The sequence below is a fragment of the Dipteris shenzhenensis genome, chromosome 32 (genome assembly GCF_047967505.1).
Source record: "Dipteris shenzhenensis isolate YYH24624 ecotype China chromosome 32, Dip_SZ_1.0, whole genome shotgun sequence".
In the NCBI taxonomy this organism is placed as follows: Eukaryota; Viridiplantae; Streptophyta; class Polypodiopsida; order Gleicheniales; family Dipteridaceae; genus Dipteris; species Dipteris shenzhenensis.
In genome coordinates, this window is record NC_141627.1 from 40,083,889 (window position 1) to 40,107,394 (window position 23,506).

Sequence of the window (23,506 nt, forward strand, 5' to 3'; positions counted from 1 at the left end):
AGCTTTCAGTATAGCGGTGCCTCAAAGCGTATCACTTCCACGAAGTGTCTTTTCACATATCTGCATCCACCTCCCATTGGTAAAAAGGTCACATGTGCCAACAACTACTCCTATTCAGTTCATGGTACAGGAGAAGTTGAACTTACAGCCATTGATGGCTCAACATTCAATATTCTTGATGTCTTGTATGTGCCTGGTATCACAAAAAATCTACTTTCAGTGTCCACTCTTAACAGAGCTGGATTTCAGGTCATTTTTGAAGATGACAAGTGTGCAGTCCATGACAGAGAGAATGACTATGCCTTGAGATTGTTTGTCACTTTGTTACGTGGTCTTTTTCAGCTCGACGTGTATGAGAAAAGACCAGCACATGCTCTTGCAATTTCCACTCCTACTACTGCTATGCAGAACGCGGAGTTATGGCATGCCAAATATGGACACATGCATTATGGCATCTTGATGACACTTCAAAAACATGCTATGGTTGATGCATTGCCTCCTCTTGAAACACCTCCTCCACATGCCTGTGAAGGGTGCATTCTTGGTAAAATGCACATATTTTCTTTCAAGAAGGATGGATCAGTAAAAGCTGTTCGAAAATTACAGCTTATTCATAGTGATGTATGTGGTCCCATGAGGACTCCATCATTGGGTGGTCATCTTTACTTTGTCACTTTTATAAATGACTACTCCAACTACGCTTGGGTTTATGGGCTGAAACGCAAATCAGAAGTGTTTATGGTTTTCAAACACTTTGCAACCATGGTTGAGAATGAATCAGGACTCAAGATACAGACATTACGCACAAGTATACAGATTTTGATGCATTTTTTAAAGACAAGAGCATTGCACATCAACTTACAGTGAGGCTAACCCCTCAGCAAAATGGCAAAGCAAGGAGGAAAAATCGTACTCTTATGGAGATGGATAGATGCATGCTAAAAAGCAAAAAATTGCCTCACAAATTTTGGCTTGAAGGTCTCATGTGTGCCAATTATGTTTTGAATCGGGCTCCCACAAAAACTTTGAAGACCAAGACTCCCTATGAAGTTTGGAAAGAGAGAAAGCCTTCTGTGGATCATTTTCGTGTTTTTGGATGCCTTACATATGCTCATGTGCCCGTTGTGTTTCGGCATAAGTTGTCTGATAAGGCAATCAAATGCATTTTTGTTGGGTGCAGTGCAGAGAGCAAGGGCTACCGTCTCTACAATCCTGTCACACGCAATATTATTGTCAGTAGAGATGTTACATTTTCAGAAAATTCAGCTCTCACTCAAGCTGAATTTGATATGCCTACTTCTTCCGATGATGTCTTTGAGGGATTACTACCCATTGCCTTGGGTTCCCCTGCTGATATATCTGATGCAAATCAAAATTTCCAGATACCTCCACATGCTCCAATTCAGCCACAGGATGTCTTACCACCTCCACAAGCAGTGGAAGAGGTTGTTCAGCAAGAAATTGCAGATATACATGCAGCAAAAACAGTTCCAAATTGGCTGTTACAAACTCTCAGGGAGAGTAAAATTGATGCTCCATTACCTGGCAGAACTCGTAGTGCAATAAGGCATGGGGGGGGAGCTCTTTCAGTAGAATTAGCTTATGCAGATACTCTTCTTGATGAGGAGGAGCCTGAGACATTTGAAGAAGCACAGGATAATGTGCATTGGATGAATGCCATGCACAATGAATTGCAGTCTATTCAGAAAAATCAGACATGGAAAGTTGTCGATTTGCCACCAGGTAAACATGCCATAGGTACACGGTGGGTTTTCAAAGTCAAAAGAAAGCCAGATGGGTCCATTGATCGGTACAAGGCAAGGCTGGTTGCAAAAGGATATGCTCAGAAAAAGGGCATAGACTATGAGGAGACTTTTACTCCTACATTCAGAATGACAACCATCCGGTCAGTTATAGCCATGGCTGCAAATTTTGAATGGAATGTTCATCAGTTGGACATTAAAACAGCCTTTCTTAATGGAGACTTGTTGGAAGAGGTTTATGTCAAACAACCTCCGGGCTTTCAAATTTCAGAAAATGCACTTCAGGTATGCAAGCTGAATAAAGCTTTGTATGGGCTGAAACAAGCCCCACGTGCATGGTATGCCAAAATTCATGCCTTTCTGACCAGCAAGGGGCTGCACAATAGTCCAACTGAGAGCACCCTCTACATCAAGAAGGATGGGGGGGATATTTTAGTCATCATTCTTTATGTAGATGACTTACTGCTCACAGGGTCAAATGAGAATAATATTGCAGATTTTAAAGCTGAATTGCAGACCACTTTTGACATGTCAGATTTGGGGCTGCTACACTTTTATTTGGGGATCCAGTTCACTTAAGAGAAAAGTGGCATCGTTATGTCTCAATCCAAGTATGTGCAGAAACTCTTGGACAGATTCAACATGTAGGATTGTAAGCCCATAGCTACTCCCATGGAGCCAGGGCTGAAGCTTACAATGCATGATGCAAGTGAATCAATGGATGTCACACTCTATAGTCAGGCTGTTGGATGCCTCATTTATCTCTGCAATACACGACCTGATATTCAGTTTGCAGTTTCTGAGGTGAGCAGGTATATGCACAGCCCAAAGACTATGCATTGGCAGGCTGTAAAACGCATCTTCCGTTACTTGCAAGGTACAAAGTCTTTTGGCTTGATGTTTCCCAGGGGGGGTGACTTGCAGATGCATGCCTACAGTGACTCACATTGGGCTGGAGACTATGATACTAGGCAGTCTACAGTGGCTACCTCCTCATGTGAAGCTGAGTACAGGGCAGCTTTCACAGCGATAGTTGAGAGTGTTTGGCTGCGTTGTTTATTTGCTGATCTTCATCTTTCATTGGAGGGTCCTTCTCCAATTCTCACTGATAGTTAGAGTGCTATTGCAGTGGCAAAGAATCCTGTGTTTCATGCTCGCACGAAGCACATTGAGGTTCACTATCACTACATCAGAGAGAAGTTGCATGCAGGAGAGATCAGTATGATCTATGTGTCAACACATGACAATGTTGTAGACATTTTCACCAAAGCACTTCCACGTGAAAAGTTTGAGGCATTTCGCAGTGCCCTGAACTTATCTCCTTTTGGTGATTGATCATTTCCTTGTACATGACATTGGTACTGCAGGGGGGTGTTAGAATTATTGTTAGAATTTAGCAGTGACCAATGTAATGTAATAAGTAGGTTAGGGGCACTTTTCCCTCATTTTCGAGGTTTTTCCCCCTAACCACAGTTAGTTCACTAACTACGGTTTGTGAAGGATAAGGTTTTGTCACTTAGACAAAACCTATCCCACTCTTCAGTTATAACACACTCTTCTATTGCAACTATTGCTTTCAGCTCTCACTCTCCTACTCTCTTGCTCTCCTGCTCACACACTCTGCTCTCTCTCCCTTAGCACTCACAAGGAAGAGGCCGTGCAGACAACACCAACTCGAACAAGGAGGGAAGATCATCCTCTTCTTCCCCTCCTCGAGGTAGACGGCGTCATCGGAGTCCATCTCCTTCGAGACATCCACGGAGACGAAGGTATGCAAAGCATAAGGTACCTCTTGGAGATAAACTCTTCAAGTTTACCAAGTACAAGGGAGAGGACAAGCCCGAGGTCTTGCTGGCCTGGATCAGAGACCTCAAGTATTTCTTTGAGGGGGACAAGTACGAAGACAAGGCGAAGATCCGGTTTGCCGTCCTGCACATGCAAGACCGTGCTTCACTCTCGCGGGCAGCTATGGTCAACACTGGACAGCAAGCCCACACCTGGAAGCGCTTCAAGAAGAACTTGATGAGGCACTTCCTGCCTAAGGAGTTTAAGAGAGATACAATGGTGCAGTGGGACATCCTCCGCCAACGCCAAGAAGAGAAAGTCAGTGAGTATGTTGATCGTTTTTGGGATACTTTGTTAAAAGTTCAAGCATTCAGTAGGAAGGATAAAAAAGAGCAGCAAAGGAAGTTCTTTGCTGGCCTACGGTATGTCGTTCAGCATGAGGTGGACATTGCCACTCCTACTTCTCTCGAAGACACCATCAACATCGCCTTGAAGGTGGAGAAGAAACAGTCTTTCTCCAACAAGCGGAACGGCAGCAACAACAAGCGGAAGTCCCAGGGAACCTCTTCCAAGAAACAAAAGGGTAAGGAGACAGCAAAGGACGCACCGAAAGAGCAAAAGTCAGCCAGCTAGCCTCCTTCAAAGAAAGCAGCCCGCACTTTCAGCTCATTGTCTCCACAATAGAAGCAAAAGTATTACTCCTAAGGGCGGTGTTTCAAGTGTGGCGAGCGAGGCCACAACTTCTACGAATGCCCTCAAGCTGCCAAAAACAACAGCAACAAAGAAGCAGCCCCCAAAAAGCCAGTTTTGGTAGTTAACAAGGTGGAAGCAGCTCCAGAAAAGGGAGCTATAAACAACACCCATAGTTTGTTGAAAACATGGGGTCACGTAAAGGATCAATCCGCTTTGTTTTTGTTCGATAGTGCAGCTACTCACAACTTTATTTCTCATGAGATGGCATAAAACTTGGGGATAGCCCCAGAGGATAAAGGAGAAGCCTTGGAGGCAACTGTAGCCTTCAAGAACCAAGAAAAGAAGGTGTACCCCATCATCGGCAAGCTTCGGGTACACATCCAGGGGTACTTGGATCATCTACCCTTCATGGTGGCACCACTTCAAGGATCAGATGTAATTCTCGGCGTGCCCTAGCATAAGCAAGTCAACCCCCGAATCAATTATGTGAAGAATATTCTAACCCTCCAACATAAGGGTAGAGATGTGAGCATTACAGCGGGAGTTTCAGGAAACACCATTCCTATGGTAAGTCATGCACGATCTCCCAATTTGCTTAAGAAAGGAGTATGTTCTTTTCTAGTGTTTGTACGCGATAAGCAACCAAGTGAAGAAAAGTCGGATCCTCTCACAAAAGAAAGATTAGATTTCCTTCAGGAATTCTCTAGTTGCTTCTCTCAGGAACTTCCTAGTGACCTCCCTCCTGAGAGACCAGAGGATCACAAAATTGACATAGTTCCAGGATCTTCACCTCCAAATAGACCCCCATATAGAGTTAGTCAATCTCAACAAGATGAAATCTTCAAGCAAGTCCAAGAACTCTTGGACAAGGGATTGATCCAACCCAGTAGTTCTCCTTTTTGCTCTCATGTCTTACTAGTCCAAAAGAAGGATAGAACCTTTAGGATGTGCATAGACTATAGATCCTTACACAAACAGACGGTTAAGAATCGTTTCCTGATTCCTCGTATAGACGATATCTTTGATCGTTTAGGAAGATTTGAAATTTTCAGCCGCATAGATCTTAAGAGTGATGGCGCAACAAACAACATCAACTCGATGAACAACATAGAGCTGCTCAATCAAAGAGGAATGCCATCAAGCCTGAGGACATTCATAAAACAGCCTTCCGAACCACATTTGGGCTGTATGAATAAATGGTAATGCCATTTGGCCTTACCAATGCCCCAGCCACGTTCAATTGGCTGATGGAACGGTTGTTCAGGAACTATAGACAGTTCACTGCCGTCTTCTTTGATGACATCCTCATTTTCAGCAAGAATGAGGAAGAGCATAAGGAGCATCTAAAGATTGTATTTCAAATCTTAGCTGAAAATGCTCTTCACATCAATGAGAAGAAAAGTGAGTTCTTTCTTCCTGAGATTCACTATCTTGGTCACATTATCTCACGAGAAGGTGTCCGTATGGAGCCAGCCAAGGTACAAACAATTGTAGAGTGGCCTGACTTGAAGAATGCCCATGAGGTAAGGTCTTTTCTAGGCCTATGCTCATATTACCGAAGGTTTATTTGGCATTTTGCTGAACTTGCAGCTCCTCTACATGATCTCACTAAGAAAAATCTGAAGTTCAGATGGACCCAAAAAGAAAAGGACTCTTTTAATTCTCTAAAGCATGCCCTGACTACAGCTCCTGTACTTATCATTCCTAACTTAAGGAAACCATTCCTAGTAGCAGCTAATGCCAGTGGCGATTGCCTTGGGGCTTCTCTTACCCAGGATGGTCATACTGTGGCCTTTGAAAGCCGATGGCTAAGAGATGCTGAACTTCATTATGATATCTATGAAAAAGAACTCTTAGCTGTAATTCATGCTCTCAAACTTTGGAAACATTATCTTTTAGGGATAGATTTTCTTGTAAAAACTGATCATGAAAGTCTTAAATATTTTCTAACTCAACCTCTGATCAGAGAGAGACATATGAAATGGTCTACCTTTCTGCAATCATTTCATTTTCACATACAATATACTCCTGGAAAAGAGAATGTAGTGGCTGATGCCCTTTCTTGTAGACCACGACTTCACCATATTTCAGTTCCCTAGCATGATGAGCTAACAGCCCTCAAAGAATTCTATGAGGAAGATGCTGATTTTGCTCAGCCATGGGCACATTTGAAAGATGGAGGCACCCATCATGCCTACCACATCAGAGATGGCTATTTATTCATGGAGAACAAACTATGTATCACAAAGCAGCTTAGATCTAAAGTGATGGAGGAAAGCCATAACCCACCCTATGCTGGTCATAGGGGTATTGTGGCCACTTTTTCAGCCATGGATAAATTTTTCTACTGGCCTAACATGAAAAAGGACACTGCTACCTACATTTCAGCTTGTCTCGCATGTCAAAAAGCTAAGTATGAGAGAGGAAAACCCAAGGGTTTACTTCAGCCCCTACCCATTCTTGAGAGACCATGGGAACACATCACCATGGACTTCATTACAGGAATTCCCAGGACCAATCAAAATCATGACATGATTTGGGTGATAGTAGATCGATTCAGCAAGCAAGCCCACTTCATTCCTTGCAGAAAGAATCTCAAGGCACCTGAAGCTACCCATTTATTTATTAGACACATCTTTAGACACCACGGCATGCCCAAGTGTCATGTGCACGGATTGGTATCTGACGTGTACTAGGTACACAGAACTAGCTCAGGTTAGCCTGGGGAGGCTTAGAGCTAGGCAGGCTTGATTCTCGGGTTGAGTGGCAAGGGTACGAACTATTTATAGGTCTTCGCTATTTTTGGCGCCGGGGCCCGAGTCTATAAAAGAGGCCCAGGGGGTTCAGTTCTCAGAGTGCAGTTGGGAGCAAGTCTCGTTCCCAGGTGCTAGGTCTGATCCTGGATTGTGTCGCGGACGCGCCTGCATCCTAGCGTAGCCCAAGGCCCAGTGGCAGATCCAGGGCTTCACAGCGCCACCTGGTGGTATGGGACACCAGGCTGGTTAGGATCTGATTGGGAGTTCGTGCCAGTAGCTCAGCTCGTGGCTCGGAGGGGACATCTTCTGATTCGGGATCACATCCCGTAGATGTCACGGTTGGGTGGTGAGCAGCCTGCTCAGTTCTGATGTTGTGTGTGGTTATTTTGCAGATCAGGGGTTTCAGGAGTGCTGGGACGTGTCAGTATGTCATGTGCACGGATTGGTATCTGACGTGTACTAGGTACACAGAACTAGCTCAGGTTAGCCTGGGGAGGCTTAGAGCTAGGCAGGCTTGATTCTCGGGTTGAGTGGCAAGGGTACGAACTATTTATAGGTCTTCGCTATTTTTGGCGCCGGGGCCCGAGTCTATAAAAGAGGCCCAGGGGGTTCAGTTCTCAGAGTGCAGTTGGGAGCAAGTCTCGTTCCTAGGTGCTAGGTCTGATCCTGGATTGTGTCGCGGACGCGCGCCTGCATCCTAGCGTAGCCCAAGGCCCAGTGGCAGATCCAGGGCTTCACAGCGCCACCTGGTGGTATGGGACACCAGGCTGGTTAGGATCTGATTGGGAGTTCGTGCCAGTAGCTCAGCTTGTGGCTCGGAGGGGACATCTTCTGATTCGGGATCACATCCCGTAGATGTCACGGTTGGGTGGTGAGCAGCCTGCTCAGTTCTGATGTTGTGTGTGGTTATTTTGCAGATCAGGGGTTTCAGGAGTGCTGGGACGTGTCAGTTGGTATCAGAGCCAACTCCTGAGGTAGGAACTTCTGATGCGAGAATTTTGACGGATTTCTCTTCCAGGTATGCCCTAAAATTTGAAATTTCCTGCTACGTTTTTTGCTGGCTACCTGGGGTAGAAGGGGTGGAGAAAGATCTGGAAAAGAAAGAAGAATAGGAGTGAGAGAGAATCGAAATCTCTGAAGGCTTCGGAGAGAAGTTTAGAGGGAGGAGTAATAGAGCAGAAAGGTAGGAGGGATGTGCAGGAAATAGACAGCAAGGGAGGAAGGGATGCAGAGCCTAGGAAGGGGCGGAGTAGACGAGGCAATAGAGGTTGGACAGCCTGTGTAATAGGCTGTCCACAGCCAGCGCAATAGGCTGTCCACAGCCTGCGCAACAGGCTGCGAACAACCTGCGCCTAGGGCTGCGTGCAGCCTGCGCAGGAGGGAGGTGCTTTTTTCGAAAAAGCACCCCTCCAAAGCTGGAGGGGCTTGGCCTTTTTTGGAAGCCCAGCTTCCAAATCAGGCAGCCCTGCACCCTATATAGGTGGGGGCTGGGTGCTAGGCTACCCACAAGCAGCCCCAAGATTCGAGCCTCTACCTCGATATCTGTGCCCAGCCAGCCTCGTCCGTACAGCCTGCGTCAGCATCGCCCTGTTTCGATCAGCTTCCCTGCATCTGCCCTTGCCTGCGTCAGCCCTGCACGGTTCCCGAAGCCTCTGCAACAGTCCGTACAGCTTCAGCGACAGCCGTACAGCCTGTACGGACTGTTCCGCCAGCTCCTGTACCTGCTGCTGCACCGAACAGAGACTGCGCCAGTACCTGCAGCCACCGTACGGCCTGCGCCAGCAGCCGTATAGGCCACGTCAGCAGACCGTACAGTTTCTACTGCAGCCTGCGCATCCGGTTTGCGGGTTCGGGGAGGCTCCGTGACTCTGGGTCTTCCGATTCGCCAGATTTCAGCATCTCCTTCCGTCAGCTTCATTCGGGACGGTTTTCTTCTGCTCCATCTTCCTCTGTGCTTCGTTTCAGTCAGTTATTTCTCTCCGTACGTAATCAAATCAGATTTCAGCCATGTCTGATGCTCCAAATCCCGAGTTCACTATGGGAGAGCAGGACTTAGATTACACTCCAGTGGGAGAGGATGATCAGGGTCTCTATGACGACCTGATAACTAAGAAAGCCTTCAGTGAGTTTACGACTGCTCTTGATGGTAAATTTGAGCAAGTCAATGCTAATCAATCGGGGTTGACACAGCAACTCCAGGGGATACAAGCAACTCTGACTCTTCTGGCTAGCACGGTTCAGGCACTCACGCATGTGGATGCCATGGCTTCCGTGCTAGGCCCGAATATCACTCCGGATCCCTTTCCAGGTGACCAAAAATCAAGAACAAAGGAGGTAGTTGACACTTGGTTGCACAAGTGGCAGGTACACTTCCAATTTCACCCCTATCCAGATGAGAAAAAGATTCAGCTAGCAGCAGGGTTTATGTCAGGTAAAGCCTTGCTTTGGTGGAAAGAACTCCAGCCTAAGCCTGATACTTGGACAGAATTTGAGGGTATCTTCAGGAAGGAGTTCCTGAAGAAGGAAGATGACTACGATATCGTCGGCAAGCTCAAGGCCCTCGATATGTCAAAATTGAATTTAACTTTTGAAGTTTATCTTCAAAGATTTAGGGATCTGCAAACCAGGGCCACTAAAATGGATCCTGTAACCTTGTTAGGTTTTTTCGTGGATGGTTTGCCAGACTCCTATAAGTTACAGATTAAGAATAACAAGTGCACAACATTGCAGGAGGCCATGACATATGCGTGCATATATGATGATACCATGGCCGGTACCAAGGCAACCACAGTTACCGAAACGAGTGGAAAGAACAAACGCAAGTTCTAGTAGATGCGCTTTTTGCCCACTTTGGTTTTTAACCGGGCTTTCTCAAATTTCAATAAGACCCATTGGCCTTCTTTCACTGCAAACGCCCTCCGTCTTTTATTTGCAGCTGCTCTTTGTTTCTCCTGTGCCTTTTGAATGGCTGCTCGAACCGTGGCATAAGCAGAGTCATAATCCTCCACGAATTGATCAGCGGCAAAGATTTTCTCTTTTGTTTGCATGAGTGGAGTTGGTAAAGATCTACCATATACAATTTCGAAAGGAGCTTTTCCAGTGGAGGAATGAATTGTGTTGTTATAAGCAAACTCCACAAGAGGAAGGAATTTCTCCCAAAAGGTTTGCTGGTCATGCACATAAAATTTCAGCAAATCCAAGAGTGTACTATTCGTAACTTCAGTTTGGCCATCCGTTTGAGGATGAAAAGCTGAGGAGAAACTTAGAAGAGTTCCAAGGTTCTCAAATAAAGCCTGCCAGAAGTTACTAGTGAACTTTGAGTCTCTATCTGATACTATAGACTTGGGCATGCCGTGGTGTCTAAAGATGTGTCTAATAAATAAATGGGCAGCTTCAGGTGCCTTGAGATTCTTTCTGCAAGGAATGAAGTGGGCTTGCTTGCTGAATCGATCTACTATCACCCAAATCATGATTTTGATTGGTCCTGGGAATTCCTGTAATGAAGTCCATGGTGATGTGTTCCCATGGTCTCTCAGGAATGGGTAGGGGGAATGGGTAGGGGCTGAAGTAAACCCTTGGGTTTTCCTCTCTCATACTTAGCTTTTTGACATGCGAGACAAGCTAAAATGTAGGCAGCAGTGTCCTTTTTCATGTTAGGCCAGTAGAAAAATTTATCCATGGCTGAAAAGGTGGCCACAATACCCCTATGACCAGCATAGGGTGGGTTATGGCTTTCCTCCATCACTTTAGATCTAAGCTGCTTTGTGATACATAGTTTGTTCTCCATGAATAAATAGCCATCCCTGATGTGGTAGGCATGATGGGTGCCTCCATCTTTCAAATGTGCCCATGGCTGAGCAAAATCAGCATCTCCCTCATAGAATTCTTTGAGGGCTGTTAGCTCATCATGATAGGAAACTGAAATATGGTGAAGCCGTGGTCTACGAGAAAGGGCATCAGCCACTACATTCTCTTTTCCAGGAGTATATTGTATCTGAAAATGAAATGATTGCAGAAAGGTAGACCATTTCATATGTCTCTCTCTGATCAGAGGTTGAGTTAGAAAATATTTAAGACTTTCATGATCAGTTTTTACAAGAAAATCTATCCCTAAAAGATAATGTTTCCAAAGTTTGAGAGCATGAATTACAGCTAAGAGTTCTTTTTCATAGATATCATAATGAAGTTCAGCATCTCTTAGTCGTCGGCTTTCAAAGGCCACAGCATGACCATCCTGGGTAAGAGAAGCCCCAAGGCAATCGCCACTGGCATCAGCTGCTACTAGGAATGGTTTCCTTAAGTCAGGAATGATAAGTACAGGAGCTGTAGTCAGGGCATGCTTTAGAGCATTAAAAGAGCCCTTTTCTTTTTGGGTCCATTTGAACTTTAGATTTTTCTTAGTGAGATCATGTAGAGGGGCTGCAAGTTCAGCAAAATGCCAAATAAACCTTCGGTAATATGAGCATAGGTCTAGAAAAGACCTTACCTCATGGGCATTCTTTAAGTCAGGCCACTCTACAATTGTCTGTATCTTGGCTGGGTCCATACGGACACCTTCTCGTGAGATAATGTGACCAAGATAGTGAATCTCAGGAAGAAAGAACTCACTTTTCTTCTCATTGATGTAAAGAGCATTTTCAGCTAAGATTTGAAATACAATCTTTAGATGTTCCTTATGCTCTTCCTCATTCTTGCTGAAAATGAGGATGTCATCAAAGAAGACGGCAGTGAACTGTCTATAGTTCCTGAACAACCGTTCCATCAGTCGATTGAACGTGGCTGGGGCATTAGTAAGGCCAAATGGCATTACCATATATTCATACAGCCCAAATGTGGTTCGGAAGGCTGTTTTATGAATGTCCTCAGGTACAACTCGTACCTGATGGTAGCCACTCTTAAGATCTATGCGGCTGAAAATTTCAAATCCTCCTAAACGATCAAAGATATCGTCTATACGAGGAATTGGGAAACGATTCTTAACCGTCTGTTTGTTTAAGGCTCTATAGTCTATGCACATCCTGAAGGTTTTATCCTTCTTTTGGACTAGTAAGACAGGAGAGCAAAAAGAAGAACTACTGGGTTGGATCAATCCCTTGTCCAAGAGTTCTTGGACTTGCTTGAAGATTTCATCTTGTTGAGATTGACTAACTCTATATGGGGGTCTATTTGGAGGTGAAGACCCTGGAACTATGTCAATTTTGTGATCCTCTGGTCTCTCAGGAGGGAGGTCACTAGGAAGTTGCTGAGAGAAGCAACTAGAGAATTCCTGAAGGAAATCTAATCTTTCTTTTGTGAGAGGATCTGACTTTTCTTCACTTGGTTGCTTATCGCGTACAAACACTAGAAAAGAACATACTCCTTTCTTAAGCAAATTGGGAGATCGTGCATGACTTACCATAGGAATGTTGTTTCCTGAAACTCCCGCTGTAATGCTCACATCTCTACCCTTATGTTGGAGGGTTAGAATATTCTTCACATAATCGATTCGGGGGTTGACTTGCTTATGCCAGGGCATGCCGAGAATTACATCTGATCCTTGAAGTGGTGCCACCATGAAGGGTAGATGATCCAAGTACCCCTGGATGTGTACCCGAAGCTTGCCGATGATGGGGTACACCTTCTCTTCTTGGTTCTTGAAGGCTGCAGTTGCCTCCAAGGCTTCTCCTTTATCCTCTGGGGCTATCCCCAAGTTCTGTGCCATCTCATGAGAAATAAAGTTGTGAGTAGCTCCACTATCGAACAAAAACAAAGCGGATTGATCCTTTACCTGACCCCATGTTTTCAACAAACTATGGGTGTCGTTTACAGCTCCCTTTTCCGGAGGTGCTTCCACCTTGTTGACTACCAAAACTGGCTTTTTGAGGGCTGCTTCTTTGTTGCTGTTGTTTTTGGCAGCTTGAGGGCATTCGTAGAAGTTGTGGCCTCGATCGCCACACTTGAAACACCGCCCTTCGGAGTAATACTTTTGCTTCTGTTGTGGAGACAATGAGCTGAAAGTGCGGGCTGCTTTCTTCGAAGGAGGCTGGCTGGCTGACTTTTGCTCTTTTGGTGCGTCCTTTGCTGTCTCCTTATCCTTTTGTTCCTTGGAAGAGGTTCCCTGGGACTTCCGCTTGTTGTTGCTGCCATTCCGCTTGTTGGAGAAAGATTGTTTCTTCTCCACCTTCAAGGCGATGTTGATGGTGTCTTCGAGAGAAGTAGGAGTGGCAATGTCCACCTCAAGCTGAACGATATACCGTAGGCCAGCAAAGAACTTCCTTTGCTGCTCTTTTTTATCCTTCCTACTGAATGCTTGAACTTTTAACAAAGTATCCCAAAAACGATCAACATACTCACTGACTTTCTCTTCTTGGCGTTGGCGGAGGATGTCCCACTGCACCATTGTATCTCTCTTAAACTCCTTAGGCAAGAAGTGCCTCATCAAGTTCTTCTTGAAGTGCTTCCAGGTGTGGGCTTGCTGTCCAGTGTTGACCATAGCTGCCCACCAGAGTGAAGCACGGTCTTGCATGTGCAGGACGGCAAACCGGATCTTCGCCTTGTCTTCGTACTAGTCCCCCTCAAAGAAATACTCGAGGTCTCGGATCCAGGCCAGCAAGACCTCGGGCTTGTCCTCTCCCTTGTACTTGGTAAACTTGAAGAGCTTATCTCCAAGAGGTACCTTATGCTTTGCATACCTTCGTCTCCGTGGACGTCTCGAAGGAGATGAACTCCGATGACGCCGTCTACCTCGAGGAGGGGAAGAAGAGGATGATCTTCCCTCCTTGTTGGAGTTGGTGTTGTCCGCACGGCCTCTTCCTTGGGATTGGGGCCCTATGTCATGAGTTCCTTCTTGGCTGCTTTCCAGCACTTGAACCTGTTGAGCAATGTTTGCCAAGAGAGCACTCAACTCATGCAGGTTAGGAGGAGGGTCAGGTTCATTGGCTGCCATGATGACAAGATAACTCAATGAAGGAGAGACTCAACAAGAGAAAGCACAGAGTACAGGACCACTGCCTAAGCTCTGATACCAATGTAAACTACTCGGTGCTTTCTATCAATTCAAACAACGGATTTTGCAGAGGCATTTGAATGAGTTGATTGCGAGTTGCCAAACACATATACTTGAACTTAAGAGTTTGCAATTAAGCTGGAATTAAGACTTATACAGCTTAAACACAAAGTGACATCATTGGAGAATGCAATATGATTGAGGGGCCAAGACGGGCCCCCCCCCTTATCCAGGCTCACTTTATTCTTGAAAATGGAGATACAAGACCAAGGTGCAATGCACCTTCCAAACTGATGAACTCAGTGAAAACCTAGGACCTAGATACAAGACTCAAGAGCATATGTACAAGGTAGACAACAAAAAGGAGGACTCCAAGCTCAGGTTTCAGCTCTTGGCTTGCCCAATCCACAAGGAAGAAGCCTGCAACAATCACCACTTACATCCAACATTAGAGACAAACACTAGTTTCTAGAAAGATAGTAGAAACAACATGAAATAGTGCTGTAAATGAGATAAACTTGACAGTACAGGCTCCCTTCGTGACTTGGCCCTTTTGTAGATGAAGTCCTTGATGCCTCTGAAGCTACCTTGGGTGAGGAGAGTGTGGAAATGGGGCTGGAATGAGAACAGCTTAGAAAAACAGCCTGTAGGCTAGAGAGAGAAAGCTTTTATGGAGTGATAGCTGTAGAGAGAGAGTGCCTATGCTGATCCCAAGGGAGGAGATGTAAGAGAGGAGCTGCTGCTGTTCCAGAGGTGCACAGAAAGGCAGATTTCTGCAAGGGAAATGGGCTGGAACAGTAGAGAGAGAAATTCTGCAGTAGAGAGAGACTGCAGCAGGAGAGAGAAAGGGGCTGTGGCTGCTCCAGGCTAGGTGAAGGAGAGAGGATGCTGCTGCTGTTCCAGAAGAGCTGAGAGGGGGCAGATTTCTGGAGAGGAGGGGCTGGAACTGTAGAGAGAGAATGTGCTGTTGTAGAGAGAGAAAGTGCTGCTGAGGTGAGAGAATGGCCTGGGGAGAAGCTGGCTGCACCCAAGGAGCTGGAGAGGTTTTGCTGCATCATCTAAAAGGAGGGAGAAGAAAAGTGACGAAATTTTCATGTGTGGAATGAAGGGGAGAGGTCTTCTTTTATAGGCTCAGCCCCCCTCCTAGGCCTAGAGTGGAAGGTGGACACTTGTCCCAGATTTTTGGTGGGCTGCAGTCCCAAAGAGGACAGCCCACCACTTGCCCTAAATCTACCAGATTTGGGGCCAAACACTTGGCCTGCATGCCCTGCCACTTGCCATGCATGCTGCCACATGTGTGGGACAGGTGGACTGACCTGCCAGCTCAGATTCCAAGTGGCAGTCTGCCACGTGTCAGCTGCCACGTCACTCCCAAAAACCCTAAAATTTCAAAGTTGTCAGAATTTAATTCTGATCGCACATACGGGTTCCTAACAGCTTAGACTATCTATTGACGTACTCTAAGGTCATAATTGAGCCATGCTGAGCTCATTTGTTTGTCGTCTTATCTTGTATCTCCATTACTCTTGGCATGCTGCCAGGCCCACACCCAAAGCTCAGGGAACATTCTCTTGAATGGTTCCTAGGTCGGTATGCAATCTGTGCATTTGATTGGTCCCATGTTTGGGTACTCAGGTGGGGTGTGGTTTCTAGATGTCCCTCTCAAAGAGAGGCCATCACTCTTGTGGGTCACTAATGCCCATAACCCCAAGCAAGGGGGTCCACCCTCAAATGCTAGACCTAGTCCCCATTGTCCGTAACTGAACAGAAGGAAAACATTTCATTTCTTAATAAGCATACTATTGAAAAACAAAAAGAAATAGTACCAAGCAAGTGGATACATGTTGAAGCAGGATGACAGGAAACCACTCAAAGAGAGTGCAGTTGGGGTGCAGTGTGATTGCATCCGGACAGCCAATGGAATTGCACTCGGAAAAGACAATGCCTTTGGGTTGAGCCTATGGGTTAAGTGCACTTATGTGATGGTATTCTATGCTTGAAAGCCTTGTGAAGGCTCAGTGAATTGGGGCTGCGTGCTCAATTGCAAGGAAGGTCTCCCAAATGTAACTTGTAATCATGTCACTGTGAAATATAAAGAAATACCAAAAGGGGCGCCACAGTGTTTGGGGCCAATCGGGTGCACTTGTCTATGTTTGTTGAGCAGAGGCATTCTAGCCTCCATCCCTTTTTCAGTGGTTTTGTTTGTGAACAAATGGGTAAATGCCAAATGGTGATCATGCAATGGTTAATGGTTGTGATATATGCTTTGTGAGCTGTAAATAAGTGCTGAAGTGATTAAAGGTTTAGTTCCACTGCCCTCTGAGTGATTAGAGACCGGTTTCAGGGACCCTCTCCTTACTGCACCTGTGGTCGTGGATAGGCAGCAGCCCATTGTGGCCTCTTGCAAACCACGCTGCTGCGAGGACCACCAAGGGCTGCCTTGTGAGCCGCCTTGCTGTTGGAGGCCATCAAGCAGGCCAGCCTGCTGTGAGGTTGCTTTGGGCAGCCTGCTCAAGCCGCCTTGGCTGCCGCACCACCCCCCTTAGAGCGCTGAAGAACCACTCCAATACCGACAAGGAGCTGCAGGACCTGCATACACAGAAAAGGGGAACGTCAAGAAAATCAAGAAACATGTATGTCACAATGAATCTCAAAGCTACCTGGTAAAATGTCTACAAGAGGATATGAGGAAGATATTTGGGGAAATCAAGCCTTGGCAACAGCCATGGCAGCCCTACCAACAGTAACAGCACACAAGAGTACCTCAATGTGATCACCTGCCTCAACAAGATATGCCTCGTGCTGATAGAAAAAAATTGGCAGCTTGGAGGCTACAATTTTGGCCTTGCAGGCTGAGAAAGCTCGTGGACAAGACACTAGCCGAGATCAAGAAACAAGGAGGGAAAGTACAAGAAGAGTGGAGGAAGGAAAAGGCCAAGACAGATGAATGGGAGAAGGAGAAAGCAAGATGGGTAAGTGAGAAAGTCAAGCTACAAGATAAGGTGCAGGCACTTGGGATTGAATTACAGCAAATGAAAGACACGCAAGCAAGCTCAGAAGGGGGCAGCAAGGCCATGAAAGAGCTAAAAGCAGAAAATGAGACTCTTAAGAGAGAGATGGTTACCATGCAGGCCACCATGAATGGTAGGTAAGCAAGCTGAATTTGCACAACAGCTCACCAAAAGGAAAGAGGAGATGCTCGAATGGACAGTAGTGGTGTAAAAGGGATCTGCAGCCCCCAAGAAAGTGCTTATTTCTGAGACCTTGGAGGAAGAGAAAAGGAGAACCAGCAAGGCAATGAATGTCTTAGTGAGAAGCTTAACAGTGGGAGATACTCCAATGGCAGATGCCCAAAATTTGTTCACTAAGATGGGCGTTAACCTCACACGCGAGACAGCTTGGAGACTTGGCAAAACGGAGCTACCCACAAGACCATTAGTGTTGAAACTCCGGACAGCAATGGATAGATCTACCCTCATGAGCATGACGGCAACTCTGAAAGGGACCAAAATATACCTAGGTGCTCACACTCCTGCAGCAGGAACATCGAAGGGAAGGCATGGTACGTGTTATGGCAGCCAGAGAAGCCAGGAAATGGGCTGCCTACAGAGATGGTAGAGTGATCATTAGGGAGAGAGCAGACAAGGAGGAGAAAGAAGATGGGGAATTATGACGGTGTCGGACCAATGGGCTGGGTGCACAAAAGGGGCTGAAAGTAGCAATGTGGAATTGCAATGGTACCCTTTGGTCCAATCCTTGGGGTTTCTTGGAAACATACACCGACAGAGACATGGTCTTCTACATCAAGACACACGAAAGCCTGGAAAGAGGGCTGCCAACAGTGACGGGATACATCTGGGAATCAGCCCATTGGAAGGAGATGAGGGGAGACTGTGGCATATGGGGGTCCGGAGGCGTGGCTGTCCTTTTTAGAGCACACCTGAGACCACTCATATCTGTGATCCGGAGAGAGGAGCATGCACGACATATGTGGGTGGCGAGTTCGGCTACCAAATACACGTCCGGATTTCGTTGCAGTGTGTCACTTCCCCCTAGATACATCATCTTATGCATGAGAAGTCACCACGGAGGGGCACAGCCCATATGAGACTATTGGTGATGACATCATGGAGCTCTCCAGATAAGGGGATACTCTCCTCCTTGGTGACTTCAATACACGTATTGGGGACAGACAATTGTCAGCTACCGGATACACGTCCGGATTTTGTCGCAGTGCGTTACTTCCCCCCAGATACATCATCTTATGCATGAGAAGTCACCACAGAGGAGCACAGCCCATATGAGACTATTGATGATGACATCATGCAACTCTCCAGACAGGGGGATACTCTCCTCCTTGGTGACTTCAATACACGTATTGGGGACAGACAAGTTGGCTGGCTAGATTTCGATGATGATTCCCTCATAGTACGGGAGATAGATGCTATAGAGCTGGGGAAAGTGAGGCAGTCACCAGATGCACCAGTGACAGCATGACAACTACTAGTCGGGGGCTATCCATGACTTAATCATATATAACAGTCTCTGGAGATGGCCATCATCTGGTGGGCTCACTTGTTTCCCACATGATGGGGGAAGAAGCACACTGGACTAACAATTGGGTCCACTAGCTTTTACCTCACCAATACGCCATTCTACTATGCCCTCTCCTCCACTCAATGCCGACCACTCATATCTAGCCTTTTGAATCTTGGCCACCATGCCAATCACAAGGAGGGCCGCCTTGCACCAACTCATGTTCAGATCCATTTTGATCGTGCTCTTGGCCTGAGCCACTTGGCCTCAGAGCTTCCAGCCCTACTTGGAGATAGGATGGACCTTGCTCATGCCTCAGATACCCTTGTCTCCCTGATACAGGTTGCTGCCACCAGATCCTTTCCCACGACTCGATCTGCACGTGTCCTAGATAGGAAGATGCCCCAACACCCTTCGTTTGAAGACGAGTGCAGAGAGATGAGATCCCACCTCACGCATGAGCGAGCATTGGGACATTTGACTTCACCAGAGGCACAGCGGATCTCACGTTGAGTGACACGGCATAAGAAGCGGGATTTCTGCATACACAAGATGGATGAGATGATCGGATCCTTTTGTGGAGGGAATCCTACATATAGAGATGAGCCAATGGAGATAGTGCAGTCTTACACATATATAGGGGCAATGTTCACCGGACCAGTTTTCACGATGACCCATGCAGCTACAACACGACTTACACGACGGCGGGGTGCTCTGGCCTGACTAGAGAGGCAGTGCTTCCAGGCACACTTCCAGGACCCCCCGACAAAGGGCTTTTTGACACACCTTGGTGAAACTAATTGCCACGAATGCAGCACCTTTTTGGGGAAGACATTTCAGCAACAGAGCGGAAGAGAATTGAGAGGCTGCAGGTAACTATGGGATCTAGGATGATCTTGAGTAAGCCCTTGGTCCCCCATCGGATTTGGGCCTTACCCCAGTGGAGATCACCGAGGCTAGCACTACAGTCTTCTAGGCAGTCTTCTAGGCAACTGGCAGAGAGCGGTGTTGATATAGCATGGTATGCACAAGTGTCCACATGGTTTGATAGCCATGGAATTTAGAAAGACGGACTTCCCCTCTTCAAGTACAGCATGGATGCACCACCCAAGCTAATCCCACGAGATGAGATCAACCGTATCATACGATTGGATCTCCTCCAACTTCATGCGTCTCAGGCTTGGGGGACCACGAGTTCCCCACCAAGGTCCAATTCTACCATGACCACTTCCTGAGGGTCTCGGAGTATGGTCTCGTCATCAAACCTCAATATCTCGAAGATAGTAGAGTCTCACATGCACTGATGATTGCCATGGGACAGTTGCGAGTTTCGTCACATCAACTGAGGATTGAGGCAAGGAGAGCTACAGGCATGCCCAGAGAGCGGAGGATCTTCAGACTATGCACGATGGGAGAGGTTGAGACAGAGAAGCACTTTATATGTCTCTGCCTAGTCTATTATGAGAAACGGGAACGGTATCACTGCCTCTTTCAAGAGGAGCATGGCTTTGGTCCGCTTACATGGCTGATCCATTTCCCCGACCAGGTTTGTGTTGGGCTCTATTTGATTGAGATGTGACAACACAGACATATACTAATGCAACATACCAGAGAACAATAGGGGGCGATGCCACAGGTCATCGAGATCGACCAAGCACAGACACATGTCATAGACTTCTATGCACCTAAGCCAAGCTCCCAGGGAGGCCGAGGAAGAGGAGCTAGATGAGATGAGGGCATCATAGATTAACAATGAGCGCCACCGCCACGATGCTGCCAGACGAGAGGCGCACATTCCACGTGTGGCACGGAGAGTAGCCAGAGCACACAATCGAGGTCCAGTCTATCTCAGTCCTCTTCAGAGGAGACCGCCAAAGACGAGGCGTCACCCTTGGCGTAGCCCATCAGATTTAGAGATCGAGGAGACCATGCCCTCCGCCACCTCAAGAGACAGCTTGACAGACACAAATACGAGAGCTCCTTACATCCCATTAGAGAGCCACCGGGATGCCTGGATACATGGAGCCTGTGTGTGTACTCAGAGCATTAGCTTTGCGTACCTGATGCTATTTTGCTATTTTGCTGCTTTGCTATTTTGTTCACTACTTTAGCACTTTAGCATTCAGCAAGCGCCTTAGTGAGCCCTTTGCTTCAGCCCATAGAGGCTTGTATGAATTACTTTTGGTTTGCACTTTGTCTAATAGGCCCGCAAGGCCTCCCGTAGATGTTAATACATCTCTCTCTCTCTCTCTCTCTCTCTCTCTCTCTCTCACTCTCAGATGCAGTGCCCATGCACACATCAGAGAAATATATGATGACAGCAGAGGCAGCCTGAAAATCTATTGGAACAGCCAGCTACAACGCTAGGAAGCTATGTAAAAGATGTTTTGGAAAACCAAAACAAAGTACTTGGGCTAGCACACAAAGTAGCCCAATACATACAAACTAATTAGCAGTCTATATAATTCATCTTAACCGGATGTAAAAGATCACTATTTGTTGATAGTGATCACCAGTCCCATAGATCCTGAAGGGTCTCAAGAGGACTTTAATACAATCATCTCTCTCTCTCTCTCTCTCTCTCTCTCTCTCTCTCTCTCTCTCTCTCTCTATCGGGACACATAGACAACACACACACACACACACACATATAGAGAGAGAGAGATTACAAAAGCGCAAATAACACTCACTGATCAGTGAAAGTTGTGTATATTGGCATCTATATGCATACGGATGAACATTTAAGTCATGTACCCTTAAATAACTTCTTGGCGGAACTGAGAAATCGGTGCATGTAGGCAGCTTCGTGTGTGTGTGTACGAGGAGAATGAGTTAATCCATGAAAAGTAAATGTGGTAGATAAGACCCAAATCCTAAATGGCTACTCCTTCAAAACCCAAACTGAGAGCTCTTAATCAATAACTACTTGTAGTTAAAAAAACCCTCACCCTACCAAACCGCTCAAGCCTTAGAGTAATGAAAGGACACAAAGTAATGACATATATTGCGTGTAAAGAATTGTGACATGGAAATGCAATAGAAAGCTGAGGCCATTGCTTCTGTGAATGGTCTTTCCAGAGTTTCCTCATGCTTTTCTGCTCCATCAGTTTTTGGCACCCCTAGAATATTCTCTTTCATGCATGTTTTGGAATTTGATTTGCACAGCAGCCTCATCTTGTGAGAGCAATCTAATCGTATATTTATTTTGTCAAACCTTTCCCGTGTGTGCAAGGGTGTGGTGGGTGGCGTGGGGGGGAAATGTGAAAGTAGTGCATGATAAAACAGGAGGGGCAGTCATATACAAGGTTATGATGTGCTGCAAGCTTAGCCATAGTTGTGCTCTCCCCTCCTGGAATAATAAGTGCAGAAAGGCCCTCAAGCTGTTCAGGTTTCCTTACTTCCATTGCGTCCACTCCAAGCTTTCTGAGTACTGGAAACAAAACGCAAATGTAAGTCTGCTGCAATCCTACAATTGACACTACTGATAACATATTGTAATAAGAGAAATTTGTCTTCAATACAAGAAACAGCCAACAGCTTCAATAAATTAATATTTATCAGAGTCTTTGTTGGACACGAAAGACAAGAAAAAGGATCAAGGACAGATGTCGACTGCATGCTGACACCGAGGATCAAATACAGTCTTCACCCATCATTATCCAGCAATTAGTTTAATTTGATAGAGGGGACAGAAAGGTGACAAAAACGCAATTATAATAGCGTGAAGTGAGCGAACTGAGTAAAACATCTCTCAAGCAGAAAGCATGCAATGTGTGGGAGCGTGAAATCTCAATGAGCTAGCAACACCAGATACGGGCATAGCTGACAATTGATGATGAATCTGTTAAACGATAGTAGATAGCCTGAGCCTTTAAAAATTAATGCTGTCTACCAGAAACGATTGATTATATGCTCGTATTCCAATACTGATAAGGGAAGCTTCTATCTAATTCGTTGTCGTATATCGGGACTACCCCATAACAGTCCGAGGAGACAAACTTAGAATACAGTGCTAGCACAAGTGGTATAACCCCGAGACGGAGCAAGATCATTCACTGGCGTAGTGAAAGTAGCTGAGAGAGAGAGAGAGAGAGAGAGAATGGGAGCAATTCACTCACTGGCAATGTGCTCATGGAAAGAGCCTTGCAAAGCGAGCACCCCAACAGACATGTTTCCTTAGTTGTGGAGGTCTTTTAGCACGAGGTAGTGGGTTTATGTTGAAGTGCACTATTCGAGGAAAGCTGAGAGTGAAATTGGTGGTGACAAGGTAGAAGACGTGTATGGGTTGTTCAGCACCACTTCAAAATTGGACGGTTCTCCCCCACTTTAACTTGAATCTTTGTGAATCTTTCTTTATGAAATCATGAATATCTTGGAAACCTTCACACTCTTCATTACATATTAATTTCCTCACTAACAAGAAGAATTCGCCACTTGCTCACAAATGAGTGTGGAGACTACATATAATTAAATATAATATCCCTCTTCGAAAAAAGCTTCATGCTCCCCCCCCCCAACCAAAAAATTCAAAAGTGCCATACATAAAACCAGAAAATTACCTTAAAGTCATACATTTGACTTATAGTTTTGCATTTGACTTAAAAAACACACTCTACTCATGCATCCTTTTTTTCCTCCAAGGAAAGTTACCTAGATGCAAAATTCTACCAACACAAGTGATGATGATCTTAGCTTAATTCCATGGGAAGGAAAGGGCAAGACCTTAGTATGTCTTGTGCTTGGGAAGATTAAATTATTTGGGCACTACTCACTTTTAAGTACAACGTTAGGGTTCAGAGTGAGATGAGGGTTGGAAAGGTGTGCTAAAGTGGAGTGCAAAAAGCATAAAGCGGCTTAGCTTCCCATTGAATGTTCATCGAGGTTGTAGCATTTGAGAAAATGAACTTTATCAAACCCATAACAAAGCTTGTGGGTCCTAGAGCCAACAAGAGGGCAAGCAATACCTCAAAATATCATGCCATCTCATT

At 45.9% G+C, this 23,506-nt stretch overlaps 1 protein-coding gene across 1 annotated transcript in view; it reads right to left on the minus strand.

The window, feature by feature from the left end:
• PDX2 (pyridoxine biosynthesis 2) overlaps positions 1 to 22,852 on the minus strand; it is a 48,981-nt gene extending 26,129 nt beyond the window's left edge. The window contains exons 1-2 of the mRNA XM_087370882.1: positions 22,637 to 22,852; positions 21,821 to 21,948 (exon numbers count right to left, since the gene is read on the minus strand). Of these exons, the coding sequence (XP_087227008.1) occupies positions 21,821 to 21,948; positions 22,637 to 22,688 (180 nt within the window). The 5' untranslated portion in view covers positions 22,689 to 22,852. The remainder of the gene's footprint in view (positions 1 to 21,820; positions 21,949 to 22,636) is intronic.
• Between the last annotated feature and the right edge of the window lie 654 nt (positions 22,853 to 23,506).